Below are 22,346 nucleotides of genomic sequence, written 5' to 3'. Positions count from 1 at the left end.
CATGAACAACTCACTAAAATGAAATTAATCAAAATGCTACTAATAAAGGCAGCTTGCTCCCATTTCCCAAGAGTTTTAAATACATTATATTGCTGTCACAGACCCTTGACCTTTGTTCTGTTGCCAAGAACTTCAAGTGGTTTGATAATTTCTAAAAACCTAGATTTATTATCATATTTTAGAGGGAAAAATCTGAAGCTTAAAATGTTTTAAATCTTTTAATTGTCTCCTCATTTTCAGAAGATGTTGAATATCTCTCTTTACTCTTAAAGCAAAAACAGCCAATTAGGTACAAGTCAGAAAATGTAGGAGACATCATGTTATCTGAGACCACATATTTTAGTTTGTGGATGAGGCAAAGATTCCCTAAGATCATAAGATCTTAGATGTTGTATTCTCCTTCTGCTTTCAAAGAACAAGCTTTGTTAGCTCAAGGCCACAAAAAAACACTGAGGAAATAAGTAACCATTGGGAAAACCAATTATGTTTGGGATGCCAGCATTGTACAAGTCATTATCTGGAAGTTTGAGCAGCTAGGTGCTCCAGAGGATAGACCACCCAGCCTGGAATTAAGAAGACCTCAGTACAAATTTGACTTCAAACACTTTATAGCTATGTGACCTTGGGCAAGTCACTTAACCTTGTTTGCCTCAGTTTCCTCCTCTGTAAAATTAGCTGGAGAAGGAAATGACAAAACACTCCACTATCTTTGGCAAGAAAACCTCAAATGAGATAAGAGTCAGATATGACTGAAATGACTCAACAACAAAATTTGGAAGTTTAAAGTCTTCACTTCATCTTTTTCTCCCCAATTATTGTTCTGCTTTCTTTTATTTCTTTTATAAAACTCTCCTCCTTCCTTAATTGTGATATTAGCTTAATTGTGATATTACTCAGTGATATTAGCTTCTACTTCTTCCCCTCCCTCAGTATTCCTCTATTCTCTTCTCATCCCCATTCTGCTTTTTCCTAATCCTGGAGCACCCACTCTTTCTCTATCTTCTTTGCCATTTCAGGTATGACTCCCTGTGTTGCTATCAGTCAGGTATCATACAACAGATTTCTTATACTAAAAAAAATGGATTTTTAAGTAGTATAGCTCTGTACCCTACTGGATACAAATCCAAGGGGAAAACATCAGTCATTAAAATTTGCTAAAATCAGTAAACTGCTGCCATAGCAATTTTGAAAAAAAAATTACTTTGTCATTCCTATGATGTTTTCACATTCTACCATAAACAGTGTCCGTGGCTATAGAATTCTGCTTCTAATTGTTATGATCCATTTAAATACAACAAGCAGAATATTAAAATCTCCTCTAAAAACATAACCTGACTTTTTAGTTCTAAGAATAACCTGCACATTTTGTCAATAATCCACGATTTTAAAAGCTCCATGGCTAGTAGTCCACGTATTCCATGGGTGAGACTTCTGACTGTTTTCCTAGATATTAAACTGATCAAACAGAAGAAATAGGATTGGCTCCAAGTTATAGTGCTAGATGAAAAATAAACCAGGTTTTTATGGGGATAGTTCTCATCAGTGGCAACTCCTTCTAACTGAATGAAGCCAGCTTCCCTTTCTGTCTAACCTCCCAGAGGGAAGCTCAGAAACCCCGGGTTAATTCTTCTATATGAACCTCCTCCAAGACCTTGTCCAGCCAGTAATCACTATCAGGATATTGGTATATTGAGAAGGTGGAGAGGTGTCAATTTCAGCTAGGGCAGTGATGACAAAGGGACTGGCTGATCACATCAACATTTGGTGGTGGTGGAGTCAGACTATTCCCTTATATACCAACCAAAAATGCTTAACAGAGCGATAAGGTATTTGGTGAGAGGTGGTAGAAGACAGTCATTTCATGAAATGTACTGCAGTCCAGCTGCCTAAAATAATGCTCAGGTTTCCACAGTTGTATAAAAACCTTTCCCTTGACTCTCTTACTCTGACTTTCAAACTTCTGTAAAAGTTTCCCACATCACACTCCTTCTTCCCAACTGACTCCAATCCCTACTGTTGTGCTGAGACTGCCTCTCAAAAGTTGTCAATGATATAATCAGAAAATGCAAAAAGTTTCTTTCCATCCTCCTAGTCCTTGATCTCTGTGTAGTATCTGACAATGTCAGCTACTCCCCCTTCTGGTCACACTCACTCCCTTTGACTCTGATGACACTCCAATCTTCTGCTTTTCCTGCTACTTCTGTAATGGTCCTTTGTTCCCCACCATCATTGAGTGCTTTTCTTTCTCCACTCCCTCACTGTGAACATTTATCATTGTTCTACACTTTGATCTCATCTCTATGTGATCCTCAGTCAGTCACTTGACTTGTCTGCCTTAGTTTCCCCATCTATGAAATACGGATAATAATAGCACTTACCTCGCACAGTTGTGAGAGTAAAATGATACATCTGCAAAGTGCTTTGCAGACCTCAAAACACTATATAAAAGCAGGCCATCATTGCTATGACTCTCTCCTTTAGCAGTCTCGTGCATTCCATTTACACAGCTTCTACATCTACGAATTACATGGTAGTCAGAAGAGGTAATACAAGGACATGCTCAAGGTCTCACTGGAGAACTTTGGAATTGATTGTGAGACATGGAAGACACTGACAGAGGGCCACTCAGCATGGCGTGCCTGTATCAAAGAAGGTGCTGTGCTCTATGAGTAAAGCAGAATTGCAGCACCTCAAAGGAAATGAGAGATGTGCACATTTAGAGACATCTCCACTCCAAATGTTCAGCTGGATTATTTATGTCCAACCTGTGGTAGAGCCTTCAGAGCTTATGTTGGTCTGAGCAGACACACTGTACCTTGAATCCGACATAGTGACGTCATTTTTGTCCTCTTTGACAATGAAGAACAACAACCAACCAATAACTATGTATCTATGCAAATAGCTACCCATTCTGAACCTCTAGCCCTGTTCCATCTTCCAAATGCCATGAGCAAAACTTCAGGCACCTTAAGGACATCGTCATTATTAACCCTGATTTCCTGACAACACTTTAGACTCAACATGACAAAAACTGAGCTTATTATCTTTTTCCTTAATCCTGTTCTTCCTTTTAACATCCTTAATTCTATTAATGGTACTCCTTTTTACTCACTCTCTTATTTTCATTAGATGGCTTTTGCTTCCCTCACCTCCCAGTACCTCTGGGATCTGTCTCCTCTTTAAGAACATTATTAATGCACTACAAGCAGAGTCCATCATTCCACCCCACCTGGACTAATGTATATGCCTTCCTATAGATTTTCTCAAGTTCCACGTTTCCTTCTCCCACCTCCAACCCATGCTTCACGAAGCTGCCAGACTAATCCTATTTTCAGAGCTATCCCTCTTGCCATCCCTCTGCCCAAAGCTTTCCAACATTCCCTATTGAGTCTCGAGAAAATTTGAACTCCAGCACTTGGCATTCAAGGCCCTCTGTTATCTGGCCCCACTTTTCTAGCTTTAGCTCATTCATCTTGCTACATAGTCTTCACTCCGGACAAACTGGACTCTTTCTTACATCCCCACCTACTTATACTTGCTGAAGTTTCCTACTTCTGTAACTGCTTCATTCTGTTTGCTGTTCTTGGAATGCCTTCTTCCAACTCTGTGCTTGTTGAATGTCCTGCCCATTCTTTTGGCTTGCTTTTTTTTAATGTTGCTCTTTTCTATACCTCAGTCATTTTTCCACATCTGATATGCCCTACAAGCCACCATTTCCCCGAAATAGCTCTCTCTCAAAAATCAGACTCCTGCTCTATTGAGAAACACTATTTCCTGCCTCCAGACCTACACAGAAAGTTTCCTCAGGACACTCAATAGCATAGACACAGCGATCTTTGAGTCACAAGGCCCTATGGCCTTTCCCCTTAAGGAGCCTATGGATCTCTAGAAAAAACCTTGACCAAAGAACACAGAAAAGAAGGGAGCCATCAGAATACTGGCCTAAGCCATAGCATCATCACTTTTGGGGAATGACTGGCTAGAGGCAGGAAAAGGGGTCCCAAAACTGATTTCAGCTGCTTCTGCACTATCATTGTACATCACTCTCCCATTCCTTTGATTTTTACTTCTTTTTATACTTTCTTATTGACTCAATATTTGACATTACTGAGCATGACCGTGTGAAGAACATGATTTCTCAAAGGGGCAATGGTCCTAATTAATCCAATCTTATACCATCAAGGTTGTATCAAAGACTGTTATCAGTTAAACATAACTGCCACTCAGGCAAATGTAGCAAAAATAATATTATTACTAGGAATGATAATAGCTAATGTTTATATAACATTTTACATCTGCAAAGTACATGTATTAACCCATCATTCAAGGCATATGATCCTTTTGACAAGAATGAATAATATAACAAATTTATTTAACTTACAGCTAGGTAGTGCAGTAAATAGAGTGCTGGGGTTGGACAGGTATGCAAGACTAGAGTTCAAATCCAGCCTCACTGACTAGCTGCCAGCTGGGTGACCCTGGGAAAGTTTGTCTAACCTTTGTCTGCCTCATTTTCTTTATCTATAAAATGGGGATAATAATAGCCCCTATTTTGTAGGGTTGTCATGTAGATCAAATATGATAAAAGTTTTAGTGCTTAGCACAGTGTTTGGCACATAGTAAATGCTTAATAAATACTTGTTTCTTCCTCTTCCCCACTTCCACTTGCTCTTCTGCCTATTCTATCTCCTTCAGTTTACTCTTTTTTGTCCATTGCAATCCTGCCCCTGCTCTTTCTACACATATTAACATATCTTCATACCTACATTCTTTCTTACCAACATCATCAAGACCTGGAATAGTGTAGTGGTTAGAACACTACAGATTGTTCTTCTCCCAATTCTTGCCCTACCTAGCTATGGGACCTTGGGCAAATTCCTTGATCTCTCCAGTGCTTAGCATCCTCAAGTTCTCTGGTTCCAAACCCTATCAAATAAGACAGGACAGTATAAAATGTCTTAGTCTGCTTATGCAGATTTTCTCTCAGCCTTCCTTTGCCAATTAATTATTATGTACCAAAAACAATTAAAAAGAGCCCATTAATTTTATTTTTTAAGAAAAAATATTATTTCTCCTTCACTCACCATTTCAATCATATTCCAATCATAGCTAGCCATTCCCAATACATGGTAATACAAGACCCCATTAATTTTATACCCTCACCCTTGTTTTATTTAAGTTTCTACATGGCAAACCTTCTGCAATTTGTACAATATCCCAAATAGTCAAGCTCTACAAATGACAATAGGCTTATTAACCACCTCATTTTGTATTTTCTAGTTCACTGACAACAATGAACAAACGTGCATTAAGTCCCACCCAAGAATGATTAGCTCCAGGCTGCCAGATGGCCTAATCCTCATACCTCCTGGATATTCCAAGGAAAAATGCCAAGTTTCCACCAGACGCCAAAGGTGGTAGTGGTGCTGTAGCTTTTAAATGAGGGCCTACATCTTGAGTACTGATTATTTACAGAACATATGTGCCTGTTGATGGTATGGGCTGACCATACATCAAGCTTGGGCAAGCCTTGCTAAATGATCCTAAAACCATGCGCTGGGAAAACTAGCTTCAAAAAGATGCCCACATTTCCTCAAAATCCTTAAAAAGAAAGACTTAGCTCTATTGGCTTGTACATTGCTTGCTGTAGGGGAAAATGACATAATCACCTAATGAAGGTTTTCTTTGGATGAAAGGATGTTCATTCTGGCCCTCTACAACTTTTTATAATAAGTTGTACCTATTGTTCAGGAAGGACAACTATTAACAGCATGTTCTGATCAGGATGACTGACCAGCAAAGCTAATTACCAGAAGCCCCTGGTATGTTCATTTTTTACTGGAACTTTTATACCAAAACAACATATATCACCATGAGTTAATATAGGGGATATTAACATATGGTGATATATATATATATATATGTATATATATAATATGCTATCTATTCACTTATGTTAACATGATATATATATATAGGCATATGGTGAAATGCGATATGTATGTGTATACATATAAATATGTATATGTTTAGACAATTTTAAATCAAGGAGTATTTATCAAATTAATTCCAGTCTGCAAATACTGTCCCAGACAGCCCAATAAAACCCTTGCTGCTTTCCCTCTAGAGAGTAAACAGTGCAGCACTAACCAATTAACCCTATCTCAACTGTAAATAGGTCTAATCCTTCATCTTTCTAGTAGAAAGAAAAGGCAGCAGGCAGGCACCTTCTCCAGAAGGATTAAGCAAAGTGTAGAAAGATCACAGAAGCATTGTTTTAGAGCTAGATTAAGAGGTCATTTTAGTTCATTCTCTCTTTTTTGCATAGATAAGAAAATTGAGGCCTAGGGACTTGCCCATGACTATAAGGAAGTAAGCATCACAAGTGGGATTGGAAGCCAGGTTCTCTGATTCCAGGGACAGCTGAATGGTACAGTGTATAGAGTACCAGACTTGGAATGAAAAGACTCATCTTCATGAGTTCAAATGTGGCCTCGGTTACTAGCTGTGTGACCCTGAGCAAGTCATTTAACGCTATTTGCCTCAGTTTCCTTATCTGTAAAGTGAGCTGGAGTAGGAAATGGCAAACTACTCTAGTATCTTTGCCAAGAAAACCCCAAATGGGGTCACAGAGAGTCAGACATGACTGAAATGACTGAACAACAACCATTTCTGACTTCAGAGCCAGAGTACTTTTCGCAGTCTCCTTAGAAAGAAGACAGACTCTAGAGAAAAAAGGTCTGGGTCTGAGTCACGCCGCTGGTATTTGCTCCCTTGTAGGACTTTAGGTGAAGTCCTTTCATCTTCCTAGGCATCAGTTTTATCATCAGTAAAATGAGGGCATTGATTTACATCACCTCTGACCCCACTTCTTGCTCTAAATGTATGATCCCACAATCCCACTCTTTTCATTCAAGTCTTTCTTAGATATGGCACCACATGTTTCCATAGCACTGACTGAAGCCTTCCTGACCTGGGGGTAAAGGGAGAGGGAGAGGCACAGCTGAGATGATCTCATGGATATAACAATAGAAGCAGGGTACAAGCAAGCAAAGTTGGCAGCTGGGGATAGATTTCTCCTTCCTTATTGAGGGTCTCCAACCAAAGATGCACACTTGTTGGGGGTGATATAGAGTAGATTCATCTCTAAATAAAATTTAATCACTTTGCAGACCTTCCTCTCTTTACCGTCACTTTGACTTATTCTTAGAAGTCTTCATTTTTTCTTAAAAGTATCAGTTCCTATAGGAGGTAAAGATAGAAGTATTGTCCTATGATAGAGATATTCTTGTGTCCCTTGATCATGTTATCCATTTCTAACCCGTCCTCCCCATGATCGTTTTCTTTCCCATTTTCCATGAAATCTCCTCAGTAGAGCCATGCTCTTCTACATGTCAGTTGTTCTGAGAAATTCTGAGTCCCCTTCTTCTGACGCATTAAGCAGTCCATAGAGGTTTAATACCCTCTCAGAAAATGGGCTCCCTGAGCAACAGCTCCCTCTGGATTAATCATTGTCAGGTCCTCATCCCCTATTACAAAACAGACCTCTCCCCTTATGGATGTGTTACTCAGTGGGACCCCCCTCCCACCACTGAACTGAACTTTTCCCTTTTTCTTTTCTGTTCTTCCAATTCCTTCCTTTTTCCCATTTTCTAATAGTTCTCCCTGAAACATTCCAAAAGTAATTTTTTTCTTCATTGTATACCATTGACTTGACCAGGGTATATCATACATCCACTTCTATAGAAATATGGAATATTTCATCCCTCCTAGGAGGATGTGCTCATTTTCTCTGCATCATTCCAGGTTTAGTACATGTGCCGCTGAAGCAAGTACTTAAGTTTTTTTTTTAATGCCAATGATTAAACCTTGCATTTTGGTCCAATGTGGTGACAAATATACTAACCATTGTTATCTTATAGGTGAGGAAACTGAGGTGAACAGAAGTTAAGTGACTTTTCCAGGGATATACAGCTAATAGATAAGTGTTTGAGGCTAGATTTGAACTCAGGTCTTCCTGACTCCAGTCCCAGCACCCTATCCACTTTTCCATCTAGCTCTGTCTGCCTATTTACAGTAAGACTAATAGTAATAGCATTTATATACAGCTCATGAAGTACTTTAAACAATAAATTAAGTGATTCCAGGTTATTTAAAGGTAAATCTACCAATTTGCTGAGACAGGAGAGGTTAAATAGAAGTAGGAAAGAAGGGAAGGTTAGGCATCATCCAAACTAACCACGCAATAAGAAATAGAAAGGTCAAGAGGAAGGCATCCTGGGGAAATGGAATGGGGGAATGGAGGAAAATCCCATTTCAATTTGTTCCACATTGGATTCTGAAAGTAATCTGATTCGTAACCCCTGCTCATGCCCAATTGATCTCTAGTGGAGCCTGATGAATCCTTTCAACCTCTTGAGTCTGGGCAATGAGGTGGAAAGTGACAACTATTGATCTCTTGATGGTTTTCTTATTTTTACCACCTTGTGCCAAGTTAAGTGATGACAGGGAGAAGGAGAGGAAAGTTACTGACCAGTAAATTAAATGCCCCCAAAACACTGGGGTTGGCCTTGTGCTAGTGAGCTCAGGAGTTTGTAGAACCTGGGAACTAGATGAGAAAGTGGGTCTGATTAGAGATGATTATTTATTTGGCCACTTTGAATGCCTGGCTTCCTTCAACATTCAGCTCAACCTCCCCCTCCATACGAGGGGGTCTCCTCATCTCTCTAACTGCTAGTTCATCCCTCTACCTATGCCCCCAGTGTTGCCCCATATCTGTTTTATAAATGTTCTTCATGTACATAAATGAGGCTGCTAGGTGGCCTGTGCATAGAGCAATGACTCTACAGTCAGGAAGACTTGACAACTGTTTTGACCAACTCAACACACACACACACACACACACACACACACACACACACACACACTTGAAATTACTGGTTGTTCAACTGAATTAACTGTACCATTTTAACATGTTGGCATTATATACATATTTTAAGTTATTGAATGAACAGAATGGGGGAAAATAGTTAAAGGAAAAAGGCCACAATGGTTAGTATTATCAATACCAATTTCCAGTGTCTAAAAAGAGGGTTATAGTTTTTGACAAATGGCATCCTGGGATGGCAGGATGGGTGGCGAATAAAAGAAATCATCCAATTCCTCATTAACATGATAGCAAAACATTGTTCTGCTATTTACTATCTGGGTCATTTTAGAGTGAGTTACAATCTCTCAGAGTCTCAGTCTCTTCATGTGTAAAATGGAATAATATTACACATGCATTATCTAACTCACTGAATTCTTAGGAAGATCACATGAAATGAAAACATTTTGTAAAAGTACAAAGCACTTTGTAAACATAAGGTAATAAGCTAAATGTGTCAGAGGCTTCAATTTAAAACTAATGAACTGGTAGCAGTGATTGAGAAGAGTTGGGTACCTGGCAGGAAGCAGAGGCAGGATGTAACGCAGTAAGGAAAGGACCACCAAGATGAGACACACCAGGATGTAGGCCTGCACCAAAATAAATGAATGACCCTAAAAATAAATAAAGTGGCATTAGATATACTTAAAACTACATCATTATCCATTTAGTATCAGGAACTCTTTTCTCTAACATTAAATCCTCCCAAATACCCAATTTATTTTATTATTCAGATATGACATAAATTACATTTCTACTCACTACCCAGTAAACTTTGCAAATAATCAAAAATTCTTTCTTTAAATTTTATTCTATTGATAATACTGAGTATTTTGATATGAATCAAGTCTAATTGATTTTTTAAAATGAGTTTTCATCTGTAACCCCTAAAGAATGTTTTCCACTGACAATTGGTCATGTAAATAGACTTTGAAATCAAAATTAAATTAGGCATCTAAGCTCACTGTTATGTATTCAACTTGCCCTTATGAAATTCCCATGAGAGCTCTATTTTTTAAACATCTTCACAAAGTTCTGAATGGCATGGACCAATGAAATAAGCTCCCTTTCTCCTGGGGCCTGCCAGCTCGACATTGTTATCTGTGCTAGTGGGGATGAAAGCTTAATTAAAGATCTAATCTGAACTTTGGCAAAATAACTGCCTCAGGATTCTGACTATAGCAGATGCGCTGAAGGCAAGGGTAGAAGAGGATAACATCTTATATCGTCTCCAACCTTAACACACGTTGGCTGCTGTCAGGGTTAGCATCACTGAATGGTGAAAACTTACAAGGAAGCTTCCTCTGCAAAACAACATCAAAGGCTTGAACCTGCCCTCTGATAAACACACACTGATGTGCAACTTGGCAAGTCAGCCATTGTGACTGAACAAGAGCAGGTTCTGAACACCATTTTCATAGATATGTGTCAATGCAATTACACAGAAGGAAAGGAAATTCAGAGCTAAATGTCAAGTCATATTTGATATGCAGTGCCACAGACTGAACCAACCAACTTGCAGTGGGAATCCGTAACACTAGAATCTAGCTACACTGGTAGTGTGGTTTTTAAAGTAGTTTTTAAAATCTCAAAACCAAAAGAAGTTATTTAACTAGGGAACAAGGGAAAAAGTTGGTGGAGTAGGAAGAAGAGAAGAATTCCAAGGTCCATATCTAGAAATAATGGAGACTGAATTGAGACAAATCAAACTCATGTTTTGAATCTGAAATAGAAAAAATGATGATAATCAAGTCATAAGTATTTATTAAGCTCTGATTAGATGCCAACCAACTGTGCTAATGGCAGGTGCCCTTGAGAAGTTTATATTCTAAAACAGAAACTGCAAGGCAATCTAATGGGAAACATACTAGGCTTGCAGTCGGAGAGACTTGAGTTCAAACACTACCTTAGACAATAACAAGGATTCTGAACAAATCATTTAATCTCACTCTTCCTTCATTTCACCACATGCAAAATGAAGAGTCCTATGATCCTATATACATGATATATAACTGTGTAATACATGTAATTATTTATAGTCCATGGGCACATACCCAACCATTCTTAATCACCATTATCCCTTCTTTGGTTTTAAATCTTAGTTTTTACCTTATGTTTTTATAGTTATGTAATTATCTGTAATTACGTACGGGCCCTTTCTAATTCTAAAACTCCATGTAATGTTAAATTTGGACATCTAAAAATGGTAGGTTTGATGACACTTCCAAAGAATCCCCTACTTGAGCAACTCAGAACTACAGCAAAACTTGAACATCAAACCTTTATGAGAACCTGAATCAACAAAGAAGAATCCCCAAAGAAGGAAAAGCATATCCTTGGCACCTCCTCAATTTGACCTCTTAAAAGTTCTACTGGTCATTCAAAGCAAAAAACAGAGGCCATCTCCTACCTGTACTAGGCTTTTTGTAATGTCCGTAGTTGTTAGCACTACTTTTTGAAATTATCACTTCACATTAATTCGACAGTTACTTATATGCATTCATGCTACATCACTCAGTAGGATTCAGATTCCTTGGGGACAAGGCCAATTTCTTTTGTACCCTTGAATAGGAAATCAAGGAAAGTAGAGGTAGAGATTTTTCTAATCCAGAAATTCCTTATACAAAGGCGGTCACAGGTCCATTCCTTATTATTTGCATATCCTGGGCAACTAGCACTGTGTCTTATGAGACAGATGACAGAGAGACAGAGAGATAGAAGAGAGAAGGAGAGATGGCCTTAGTAAACATTAAATTGAATTGAGTTGCTCATGGAACTCTACCATCACCAGCCTTCCACAAACGTATTGGTTAGTTTTTCCCCTTTCCTTCATTTTTCTCCTTCTCTTCTCTATCTACTTTTTCCTTACCCTTTCATTCTCTCTATTTCTTCTGTTTACTCACTTATGCTGATAAGTCTGTAAATGGCAGTCCATCAGACTTTTATTAAGTATTTGCTATAGGCCAGACACTGTGCTAAATACTGGGGATAAAAAGAAAAGCAAAAACATGGACCCTGGACTTAAGGGGATTGTATTCTAATCCAAGAGACAACACAAACAACTGTGCACATGTAAGATAAATTGGAAGCAATCCAAAAGGGAAGGCAATGGAAGATAGGTAATCCTCAATTACCCCTGGGACCAAAGAGTTTGTAAGATCTAGTTCAGACATCTTCCTTTTCACCTTCTACAAGTCAAAACTTGTCTTTTCTCTTATCTTCACAAGGTAGATCTGGACATTGGTCCCCAGGTTCATGAGCTCAGCTTTATTTTTATAAATTGTTTATACTATACAACAACAAAAAGAGGGTCTGGTAATATAAAATTTATCACAGGTGACTTACTAGGAAACTTTTAGAATACATCCTACACAGGCTGCCATTATTAGGTAGGCCTAAAAACAACAATATGTTCAGTGTAAGATTTGATCCATAATGTGGGCTTATAAACTACTATTATTTCAGTTTAAATAGAATATTTGACTTGTCATTCGCTTACCCAAGTTTTCAGGGGCTAAATCTTAGAATTTAAAGCCTTCCACAATATGGTTTCAGCCAACCTTTCCAGATTAACTCATATTACCCTCTTTTATATACTCTCTTTTCAGCCAGTTGGTATTTCCCAGGCCAAGCATTTGTGCTTTTTCCTTTCTTTCCATTTTATCTTACATTTGTGCTTTCGCGCTCTCTCTCTCTCATACACATACATATACATACATACATACATACATATACATACATACATACATACATATACATACATACATACACACACAAGATTAAGTACCTAGCTAAGTAGTTATTTGCATCTTGTCTCTCCCCATTACAATGTGAGTTCCTGACAGGGCAGGAATTCTTTTTTCGCCTTTCTTTGTTGCTGCAGGACTTAGCACAGAGCTTAGCACATAGTAAGTTTTTAATAAATGCTTCTTAATTAACTAGTTGGTTAAAATCTTGAATTTAGCATGGTCTCCAGTGTCCATGCTTTGTCCCAGGTGGTCTGATATTCCTGGAATTCAGTACTTCCTCAACTCAAACTATAGAAATCTTCAAGGCTTAAAGGAGTGTTGCAACAATTCGGCTAGCAGCTACTGTGAGGGTGAAAGACCAACACAAGCCCAACAAGAATGCTGCCAGTACAGGGTCTTTTGATGTGCTTTACTAAGGAAAGCAATGTTAAAGGGTTAATAATCTTATTTCAATCCAACATATAAATATTATTCACTTAGTTCGGGGGGAAAACTAGCACTCTGAACTTCAGAGCAAATACAAATTACAAACATACATTATAAATGGACCAAATACAATTCATAGTTACCAAGAAACCATCAACATCTGGGTGAGCCAGGAGGCTCTTAAAGTGGCTACCCAGAGTCCTTTGCCAGCACTGCTCCAGAGGAGTGAGACCCTCAAGCAAATAGCTCTGTTCTCTCTTTTTATACACTCTTTAGCCATCATCAAACTTAGAACTTATGCTTTTTCTATAGGCTCTGGTCTTAGCAACACCCCTTAGGACCCTGAGGGCTTCATATCCACATAGGCTTAATACCTAGTAATTAAGGGTTTCAGCCTGGGGCTTTGCACCTAGTAAGGCTCAATCAAAGACACTTAATTAATCTATAATTCTAAAACAGTAAAAAAGTCCCAATTTAATTGATATTACAGAGGGAGGTGCCAGGTCCTACAGGAAGTCTTTCCTGACCTCACTAGCTGTCAGTGCTCTCTCTTCTTCAATTTTCTTTTACTTGCTAAACTTTATGAATGCTGTATTCCTCCATTTAAATGTAAGTTCCTTAAGAAAGAAACTATTTTAATTATGATTTTTTGTGTCCCTCACACCTAGCCTCATGAATACCTTCACCTCACACCTAAGTACATGTATACACATATATGTATGTGTATATACATATGTAATATGTAAACATATATGTGTGTATATGCACACACACATATAGTGGTACTGAAAAAATGCTCCTTAAATGAAAAAGAATGCCATTTTGTATATGGGATTTTCTTTGCAGAGGACACAGCATTATTGGTTCATCACATCATAGCACCAGTTTTTAGTAGATGAAAACAGTTCTTTCAAGTAGACAATATGTAGTTCTTGATAAAATGTTCTTCTGACATCTATAACCAGCTATATCCAACTTGACTCTGTCTCCACCTTCTTAACATCACTATCATGAGCACAAAATCTTAGTGCCAAGATGAAGCTGATTAGCACCAACATAAAGACAAAGAACTTATTCTGTCATGACACAATTAACTGAGTTTAAGAGGTTTGTCTAGCAGATTAAAGGTCAAAGACTGTACTGGCTGCTATTTCTTTGGTATTCTTCTTTAGAAATTACCAAAGAAAAATAAATCAGGATGATGTTAAGTAGGAACAAGTACTTTTGGAGGTCAGTGAACCACAAACTCAAAAAATTTACAATTTGGTGTCATTATTTTTTAAAAGTGAACAAGATCTTGGGATGTTTAAGCAATCATTTCTTTTATTTGGCATTTGGTGGGTTTCTGTTAAGGTGCTAAGTAGATCATTTTAGAAAGATACGGAAAAATTATAGAATTAGTGAAAATAAGCAGATTAAAAGGAGTTGTTTGTTCAAAAATGGAAAAGATGAAAAGTAGCTTAATTACATCCCACTACTTGAGGACTTGCTACATGGATGGTGCTAAAATATTGCTATTTTGCACAGGGAAGATGAAACTATTTTTCTTTGTTTTTGTGTGGTTAGAGTAGCTCTGCTAAACCACTTCAACAAAATCTCATAATTTGAGGCCACTAGGAAGAATTTTAATAGCAGTTTTATCTGTATTAACTTTTCTTTAACTTTTAGAAGTACAAAAAAGTGACAGATTACACTTCTCACTAATTCAAATCTATATATTGAGGGAAAATATTGAAGAAAAATAGGGGATATATGCTTATATAAGTTTACTGCTCCCTGTATAGATCAGTTGAGGAAGTCAGAGGAACCAAGATATAGTTTAATAGTTCCAAAGGTTAAATACTTAAATACATGTAAGATTTGTGATTTTCATGAATGTGGAGAGGCACAATTCATATATATATATATATATATATATATATATATATATATATATATATATATATACAGATCTTCTTGACCTGAGACCCAAGACTGATCCACTATTCCACCAGATTCTGCGTACCCATGACAAAAATGTTCAATACAGCAATTCTCACCAAACTTTCAATTCACTATAAGAAAAAAAATGTAAAAGTCCTACCATATTCACTCTTTGTTGTATGATCTGTGCGAGGTAGAGCAAATTCTCTGAAAGTCAATCCTTTCGATATTTTCCAGGGTGACTCCTTTGTCCATAATGGTTTCCAATCACAAAAATCAGACTCAAAATTACACATAGTATAATTTGCTAAGGCCCAGGAAGAAAAAAAAAACAAAATATGTGAGAACATTAAGTAAAATGTTACATGACATCAAACCAGTTGTGTGCAGTACAGCTGGGTCATTACAAGTAAAAAATCATGCCAATTTGAAAAAGACTGTTTTCTAGCCATTGAGTCACAATTAGTCTTTCTAAACCCATCGAAGCTTAACATGTATTATGTGAGGCCTCACGATTTCCTAAATTCTTCCATTCCATGGCCTGGCATACAACATTCTGATTGGCAGGGTCCTTTAATGAAACTAGGTGAAACTTCACTGCTTTTCAGAGAGCGACTAATTTGCTTGTCAAATGTAAACCTGTTGAGCGTTGTGGTGAGAAAATCTTTGAAGAGACACAAATTTAATTCCAGGTAAGGTCCCTTACTGTTTGCCTCACTTTGCTTTCTCAGTTAATAGTTTTATCCACTATCTAAAAAAATTTGTGCCATTTGGAATTATTGGTGAATTAAGCCTTCTAAGTTGTTGATTATACCCCACAACTTTTTTTTTCCTAGCATGTAAGTTAATTTGTTAGTAAAGGCTCCTCTCTTTATCACCAAGAGAAAATAAATTCTAGAAGGTATTTACAATCTATGGTTTCTTTTCTTCACCTAGCTGCAGGACCACAGCTGGGATATTGGGCAGCGTGGTTCCAGAGGGCTAAGCTGTGAATTAAAAGCCAAGTCTGGAAAAGGTAAGAGAAAAGAAGGCATTTGATTTTGTTGTTTAGTTACTTCAGTTGCGTATGACTTTTTACGATTTCATATGGCAAAGATACTGGAGTGGTTTGCCATCTTTTTCTCCAGTTCATTTTATAGATGAGAAACTGAGGCAAATGGTGAAGTGACTTGCCCAGAGTCACACAGCTAGTTCATGTCTGAGGCCAGATTTGAACTCAGGAAGAGGAGTCTTCCTGACTCCAGACTTGGCACTCTATCCATTACACCATCTAGGTACCCTAGGGTTACACGATTAGCTTATACGTCAAATTGAATATGAGGGCCAGTGTTCAAAAGATAATGAAATAGATTGGTGAGGGAATGGGAGTATTACATTGGCAGAAACAGTCACCTTCTCCATCCACTTTTTGTAACTACTTTTATTTCTTACAATGGAAGGTTGGTGAGAAAGGACCAGCAAGGGGAATACTATCAGGAAATGATTGGGACATAAAATATTAAAAGCACCAATAAAACTGCAGGGGAAGGGAAGAAAGGGGAAAACTAAAGAAAAAAGGAAGGAAATGGGAAAGAAAGAAGGAGGACTGGCAGAAGAAAGAAAAGAAAGAAAGGCATTTGACACTTTTCTCTATCCCAACTACTCTCTAAAGTCTGCTCTCTCTCACTGACACATCTACCAGCTTGTTAAAGCTTCGCCTAAACTAAGATTTTTTGCTATCTTTATTTGTAACCTTGGAAAATGTATGTTAAGACTTCTGTCTTCCATAATATCCTCATCTGTAAAAGACCTATTTCCAATGACTGTGGTGAGGATGAGTTAATAAAATATACTATGAAGCTGTATGCAAATGTTCTATCAGCATTTGGGGGTACACAATGACACAACTACCTCCCAGTGAGTGCTACCGTGCCAGTGAAAGGTCTGAAGTTCAGGAAGACTCCATTACCAATAGATTGAACCTAAAATGAATTTCCATCAAAAATAATATCACATTCTTCATTTATATATTTATATATTGCAACAGCTAACTAGATCTTGGTCATTATAGAATTTTCACATTTATTTAAATAGGAATGCCCGGCCTTTTGATCTGGTAGCTCATTAGTTACATGTCAATTGTTAACACATTAAAGTGGAATATACAAACCACAATACTGCTAAAGCTATCTGTATGCTGATTAAATGCTTGGACCTCTAGGTGCTGCAATGCTTACTTAGGCAGTTATCCTATAAGACAAGATGAAAATGCACAAATGGTATGTTTTGATTCTCTTAACTATATATTTCTGCACTAAACAAATTTCCAAGGCAACAAAATGAGGGGCTTGGCTGCACTGTATTAATCAGAAGGCCTTTGCAAAAAAACATACTCAGCCCTGATATGCCTACACCATATCATTCAATAGTATTGTTAAATAGCAATCTCCTGTTTCCTAGGACATTTCTTTTGTCATCTCTGGATACAGAGAGGAGTTGACAAAATGTCAATACCAAAAGTGTTTATATTGCAAAAGAGAAATCCCCTTGTCTGAATAAAGAGTGGCATGGTAGGGTTGCAGAGATTGTGAGCTATCAGGCAATGGGCAAGGGTCACCTAGACAGCTGCCCAAGAGTTTGTAACTAGCCCTTTAAAACATGCTCCAACACTTCCTCCCTCTGTGAAGTCCTTATTCTCTGCCAATAACCTAGCAGGAGAAAAGTTCTATACTGATTCTACAGTGATTTATGAATTAGAAAAACATACAGAGCCTCAAGTGGAACATTGGCCTGAGCTGATACAATTTTTTAAAGACACAATTTCTCTTGGAAATCAGAACTAAAGACTTGGCCCAGGGCACTCTCTTCTGCTAGCTAAGCTACCTCCTCTCCCCAGAACACTGACCCTTCAAGGAAAGAAAGACTTTCCCCAGGGGAGCCAGTCTATGTCCAGGAAAATCTGGCCCTCACCACTGTAGCTAGCACCCACCCAGCACTACCTCATCTTTCAGCAGTAAGTAATGGATGACCAGTGGTAGGAAGAGGGAGAACTCAAGTGGATACATATATACCAAAGTACTGAAAGTTACAAAAACTACCTTTTCTCATAGTGTGGTACAGTAAAGAGATCACTGGATTTGAAGGCTGAGGACCTGAGTCCAAATTTTTACTGCCACCGATGAGCTGTGTAACCTTAGGAAAGTCATTTAATATCTCTAAGACTCAGTTTTCTCATGTGTAAAATGAGTCATTTGGACTATATGACCTCTAAAGGTCTACATCTATGATCCCCATCATCCTATACAGAGACCATGCACATGTATTTATATGTGTGTAATATGTGTGTATGAATATGTACATAGCTGGCCATGGACACAAAGAACCAAAATCAGACCATTGTTTTATTACAAATGTAACTTGGATAGAAAAAGATCCCATTACATTTTATACCATTACATAGGTCAGCCATTTCACTTTAAAAAAAAGTAAATATTACCGTCCTTGTGAAGGTTAATGTTTGAGATCTATCAGCGTCCAACAATCTGAAAACAAGTTGGTCTTCTTCGAGAATGAAGGACAAATGACAACAACACCATAGTGGATTAATTGTCTGTCCAACAATGTTTTTCCCATGATAATTTGAGCATTAGTAAGTTTTGGATTTTAGTTAAGTACAAATATTCCAGAAAATGGCTGAGCTATAAATTACGAGTCAAGCTCAATCAGCTGAGTTAAGTGTCTTCCATTAATTCCCATCCCCTACATAATTCAGGAAGTTAAGGTATAGTGAGCAAAGTTTGATCAAGTGTGAAGAAAGTCTTGAGAGTCAAATTGATTCTGGCAACTAAGTTGTGCAATCTCCTAGGATAGTTTTGGGTGTTCAAACATTAATAAAACCTGAAGAATATTCTATCCCTGTCCAAACTGAAAACTGCCTTCATTATCAAGTCCCTTTGAATATTTTTTATGAGTGTTTGTGATTATGGGAAACACTCCTCTATCCATAATCAGAGTATGGGACATAACACCACTAATGATTTGAGAAAATGTGCACTGCAGATTCATCAGTATGATGAGCAATGTTCTTGGAGTACAATAATCCTCTGGTTCGCTGTCTAGCGAACCAGTTTTGTACGTGCAAAGCAAAAGGAGCCTCATTTTTTCACAAATGAGGCAAATTGTCTCCAATCTTATACATTCAAATATTTACAAAGCTTCTAGTTCAGCAGTGAAGAATTTCTGTATGACATAAGAAAAAGGATACAGGAATAAATAAGTAATGGCTAATTGGTGCAGAAATTGACTGCTAATATTTTTGGTTAATATTTATTGAACACCTATCAGGTGCTCAATGGTATGCCAAACCAAGACATAGGAATATCCTTTGTCCTTAAGAAGCCTACATTTTAATATGAAAAGTTTGATCCTATGTAGGGAATTTTTCAAGACCAGACACTCAAAGATATTGTGCAATGAAACATTATGGTAGCTTACATTTCTTTAGCTCTTTACAATTTACGTTACGGAGATGTCAATCATACGGCCCATAATACTCCTAAATGCAGTCTGCACCAGATTAAAATTAATTGGGAAATACTTAACAAAATAAAAAATACAATAAAAATAGATATTACATTATAAAACTATGTCAGTACATGGCCTGAAAGGATCTTTATGTTTAGTTAGTGACCTCAATTTCTATTTGACTTTGATACCACTGGCTTATAAAATACTTCTGTCACAATAATTCCATTAATTAATATGGAACATAAACATTTCACGTAAAAGTGAGTTAGAGAAAGTTTAAGGGACTTGACCAAGGTCTTGCAATCAGGATGCATCAGATCCAGGACTCTTCCGACTCAAAAGTATTATTCCCACTACCAGGCTCAGACTCACATGCAAGATTTTACAATTAACCAAATACAGATAAAGACATTTATTTCTGTATTACAACAGGACCCAGAGAATCAAAAGATTTAATTCTAAATCCAGGTTTATCATTAACTAGCTATGAGATTTTGGTCAAATCCCTTCACCCAGCCATGGCCCTTAATCTACACTTCTCTAATAGGAGGAGGCTTTTATGGTCTCTTTCAGTCCTAAAATTTCATAAATCCATATTTTTATATGTTATTGAACTAGAAGCACTTTGAGACAAAAATTAAAAGATCAAGGGTTCAATTCGGAGTTTAAAAAAAATTTGGTGCGTATGGACAATTAAGAAATTCTTATGGATTAACTGATAATAACCAAAGAAAAATCTCTGATGGTAGAAATCAAGATCAGGTTATAATAAAGTAAAACACTGAATTTCCTATAATCTGTACCATACCCAAGCCTACAGTCCAATGTCTTTTGGTGCATGGAGGAACTTAATGGTGTATTTATCTACATAGGTTTAGGTGCTACAATTATGTAAAGAACTAGCATTCAGTAGTAAAAAAAAAGAGACGTAGAATCAAGATTTCTTAATATTTGTTCAGTAGTAAGTGGACATAGTTTTAATATATTATCTTCATTGTCTTTCTTTTTTGTGGGAGGGGGAGATATTAAAAAGATGAAAGATTTTTTCCAGACTTTGGCATCTTCTCCTCCTTCATATACCTCATAAATTGATCGCTCAATGATTTTAAAATGGTGAGAATAACACACACTGTAACTGGAAATCCTTAATAAGGATACAATTAGCAAATGGAAAGCCTTTCATGAGTAATATACTACACTATAGACCCCATCTCTATCATCATGTGATTGACTAAAAGATGGAGATGCAAGATTCCATTGCACTATTGTGTGTTGACCTTGTTCAATCTCTGATCAATATTACCAGGTCAGGCAAAAAACATGGATATTTATGTTCACTAGAGATGTTTGCTACTGTCATGGTGGAGATGTGGTAGAGATTCCAACTAGAAGAGGCTTTCTCTATAGATGATGGGGTCCTCCAGATGCTACTGTGGCAAAAATAATTTCTTAGATTGCATCAAACTCTGAAGTATTTCAGTCTCCAGGATGAAAGTTATAAACTCAAAAGAATTAAGCCAATCACTCACTCAAAAGGCAATGGAAAAATGTATAATTTTTGTAAGCAGGCAGCCACATAACAAAGAGGAATCTGAGTAAATCTGCCACCAAAATTAAATATGGTCAAAAAAGAAGATGGACTGATCATGTGGCAAAAATCAGCAATGATCACCAATGGGGCCCTGCACTCTCATGTTTTCTTGATGTCAAAATAAAGTGAGGAAGGCCTTCAGCATGTTGCGTGGACCCCTTGAGTTGAATTGTTGGGATACAATGTTGAGAGTTTCCTAGGAAAGGGTTTAGGGAGGATGGGTGGCCATCTGAATCACTTAAATGAATGTCTGCATTGACAAAATCACATATACATTTAAACATTTGAGTGCCCTTTCAAATCTATTATGCAGCAATTCCTCCTATTCATTATTTCGGAGAAGCACTGAGTTCTACATAAGTGGATTTTACAGATAATTGATTTTGTAAATGTCTTTTTAGGACATACTTGGAAAAATTGAGATGATATTCATGAATAAATGAATAAAAAGCATTTATTAAGTGCTTACTACATGCAAAGCATGCTGTTAAGTACTCAGGATACAAATAAACATTTAAGATAGTATCTGTTCTCAAGGAGCTAATGTCCTATTAGGGAAGATAATACATATGGACAATTGTGGTTGCAGGTGAGGTAGAAAGGTCTTATAATTCTTACAGTGCAGTAGCACCATAATGTCTCTAATGTCATGTCTGATAACATTACATCAGTTTCTGATTTAGAATGATTTGATAGCACCAAGGATATTTATGCCAAGAACTTTCTTCTCTAGGTTTTCAGTAACTATGACTGTAGGTGGCATATCCACAGGATTTACTTCCCAAGATGATGGCTGAAGAGACAACCAGAAGAATTGCTAACCCCAAGGTTTTGGGATTCAGGGTCTTGAGATATTTCCACTAGAATATGAAAAAAGTTGGTCAAGGTGGTGATGGTTGTTTGATTTGCCCCCGTGTCTCCCTTGCTTCTTCAGCAAGACTGGCTTCCCTCCTCTGTGGATAGTAATTGCTCAGTAGTTGACCCCTTCTCCAGGTGAGCTGCTTTCCCAGATGATGACTGGGAGGACTAGACTCGAAAGAGGATTGGTAGTCTAGACCAGGAGTGATGGGGGAGGGGTACTGTCACTCTCAGGGTAGCACACTACCCCTCCAGAATTGTATCTTCTTAAAAAGAGAATCTTCTACTGAATAAAATTCACTTTTTATTGACATAGGGTCAATTATTTAACTGAGGTACAATATACTGTTTTTCTCAGGAATCATTG

At 37.4% G+C, this 22,346-nt stretch overlaps 1 protein-coding gene across 1 annotated transcript in view; it reads right to left on the bottom strand.

The window, feature by feature from the left end:
• The window catches only part of MALRD1 (MAM and LDL receptor class A domain containing 1), a gene marked incomplete at its 5' end in the record, with an annotated part of 881,642 nt that overhangs the window by 737,365 nt on the left and 121,931 nt on the right, over positions 1-22,346 (bottom strand). Inside the window, 2 exons of the mRNA XM_036760519.1 lie at positions 9,443-9,540; positions 15,185-15,331. Coding sequence (XP_036616414.1) covers positions 9,443-9,540; positions 15,185-15,331 — 245 coding nt within the window. The remainder of the gene's footprint in view (positions 1-9,442; positions 9,541-15,184; positions 15,332-22,346) is intronic.

Source organism: Trichosurus vulpecula, chromosome 5 (genome assembly GCF_011100635.1).
Source record: "Trichosurus vulpecula isolate mTriVul1 chromosome 5, mTriVul1.pri, whole genome shotgun sequence".
NCBI classification, from domain to species: domain Eukaryota; kingdom Metazoa; phylum Chordata; class Mammalia; order Diprotodontia; family Phalangeridae; genus Trichosurus; species Trichosurus vulpecula.
The sequence above is the reverse complement of the archived record's forward strand: the minus strand, read 5'-3'. Positions and strand labels throughout refer to the sequence as shown.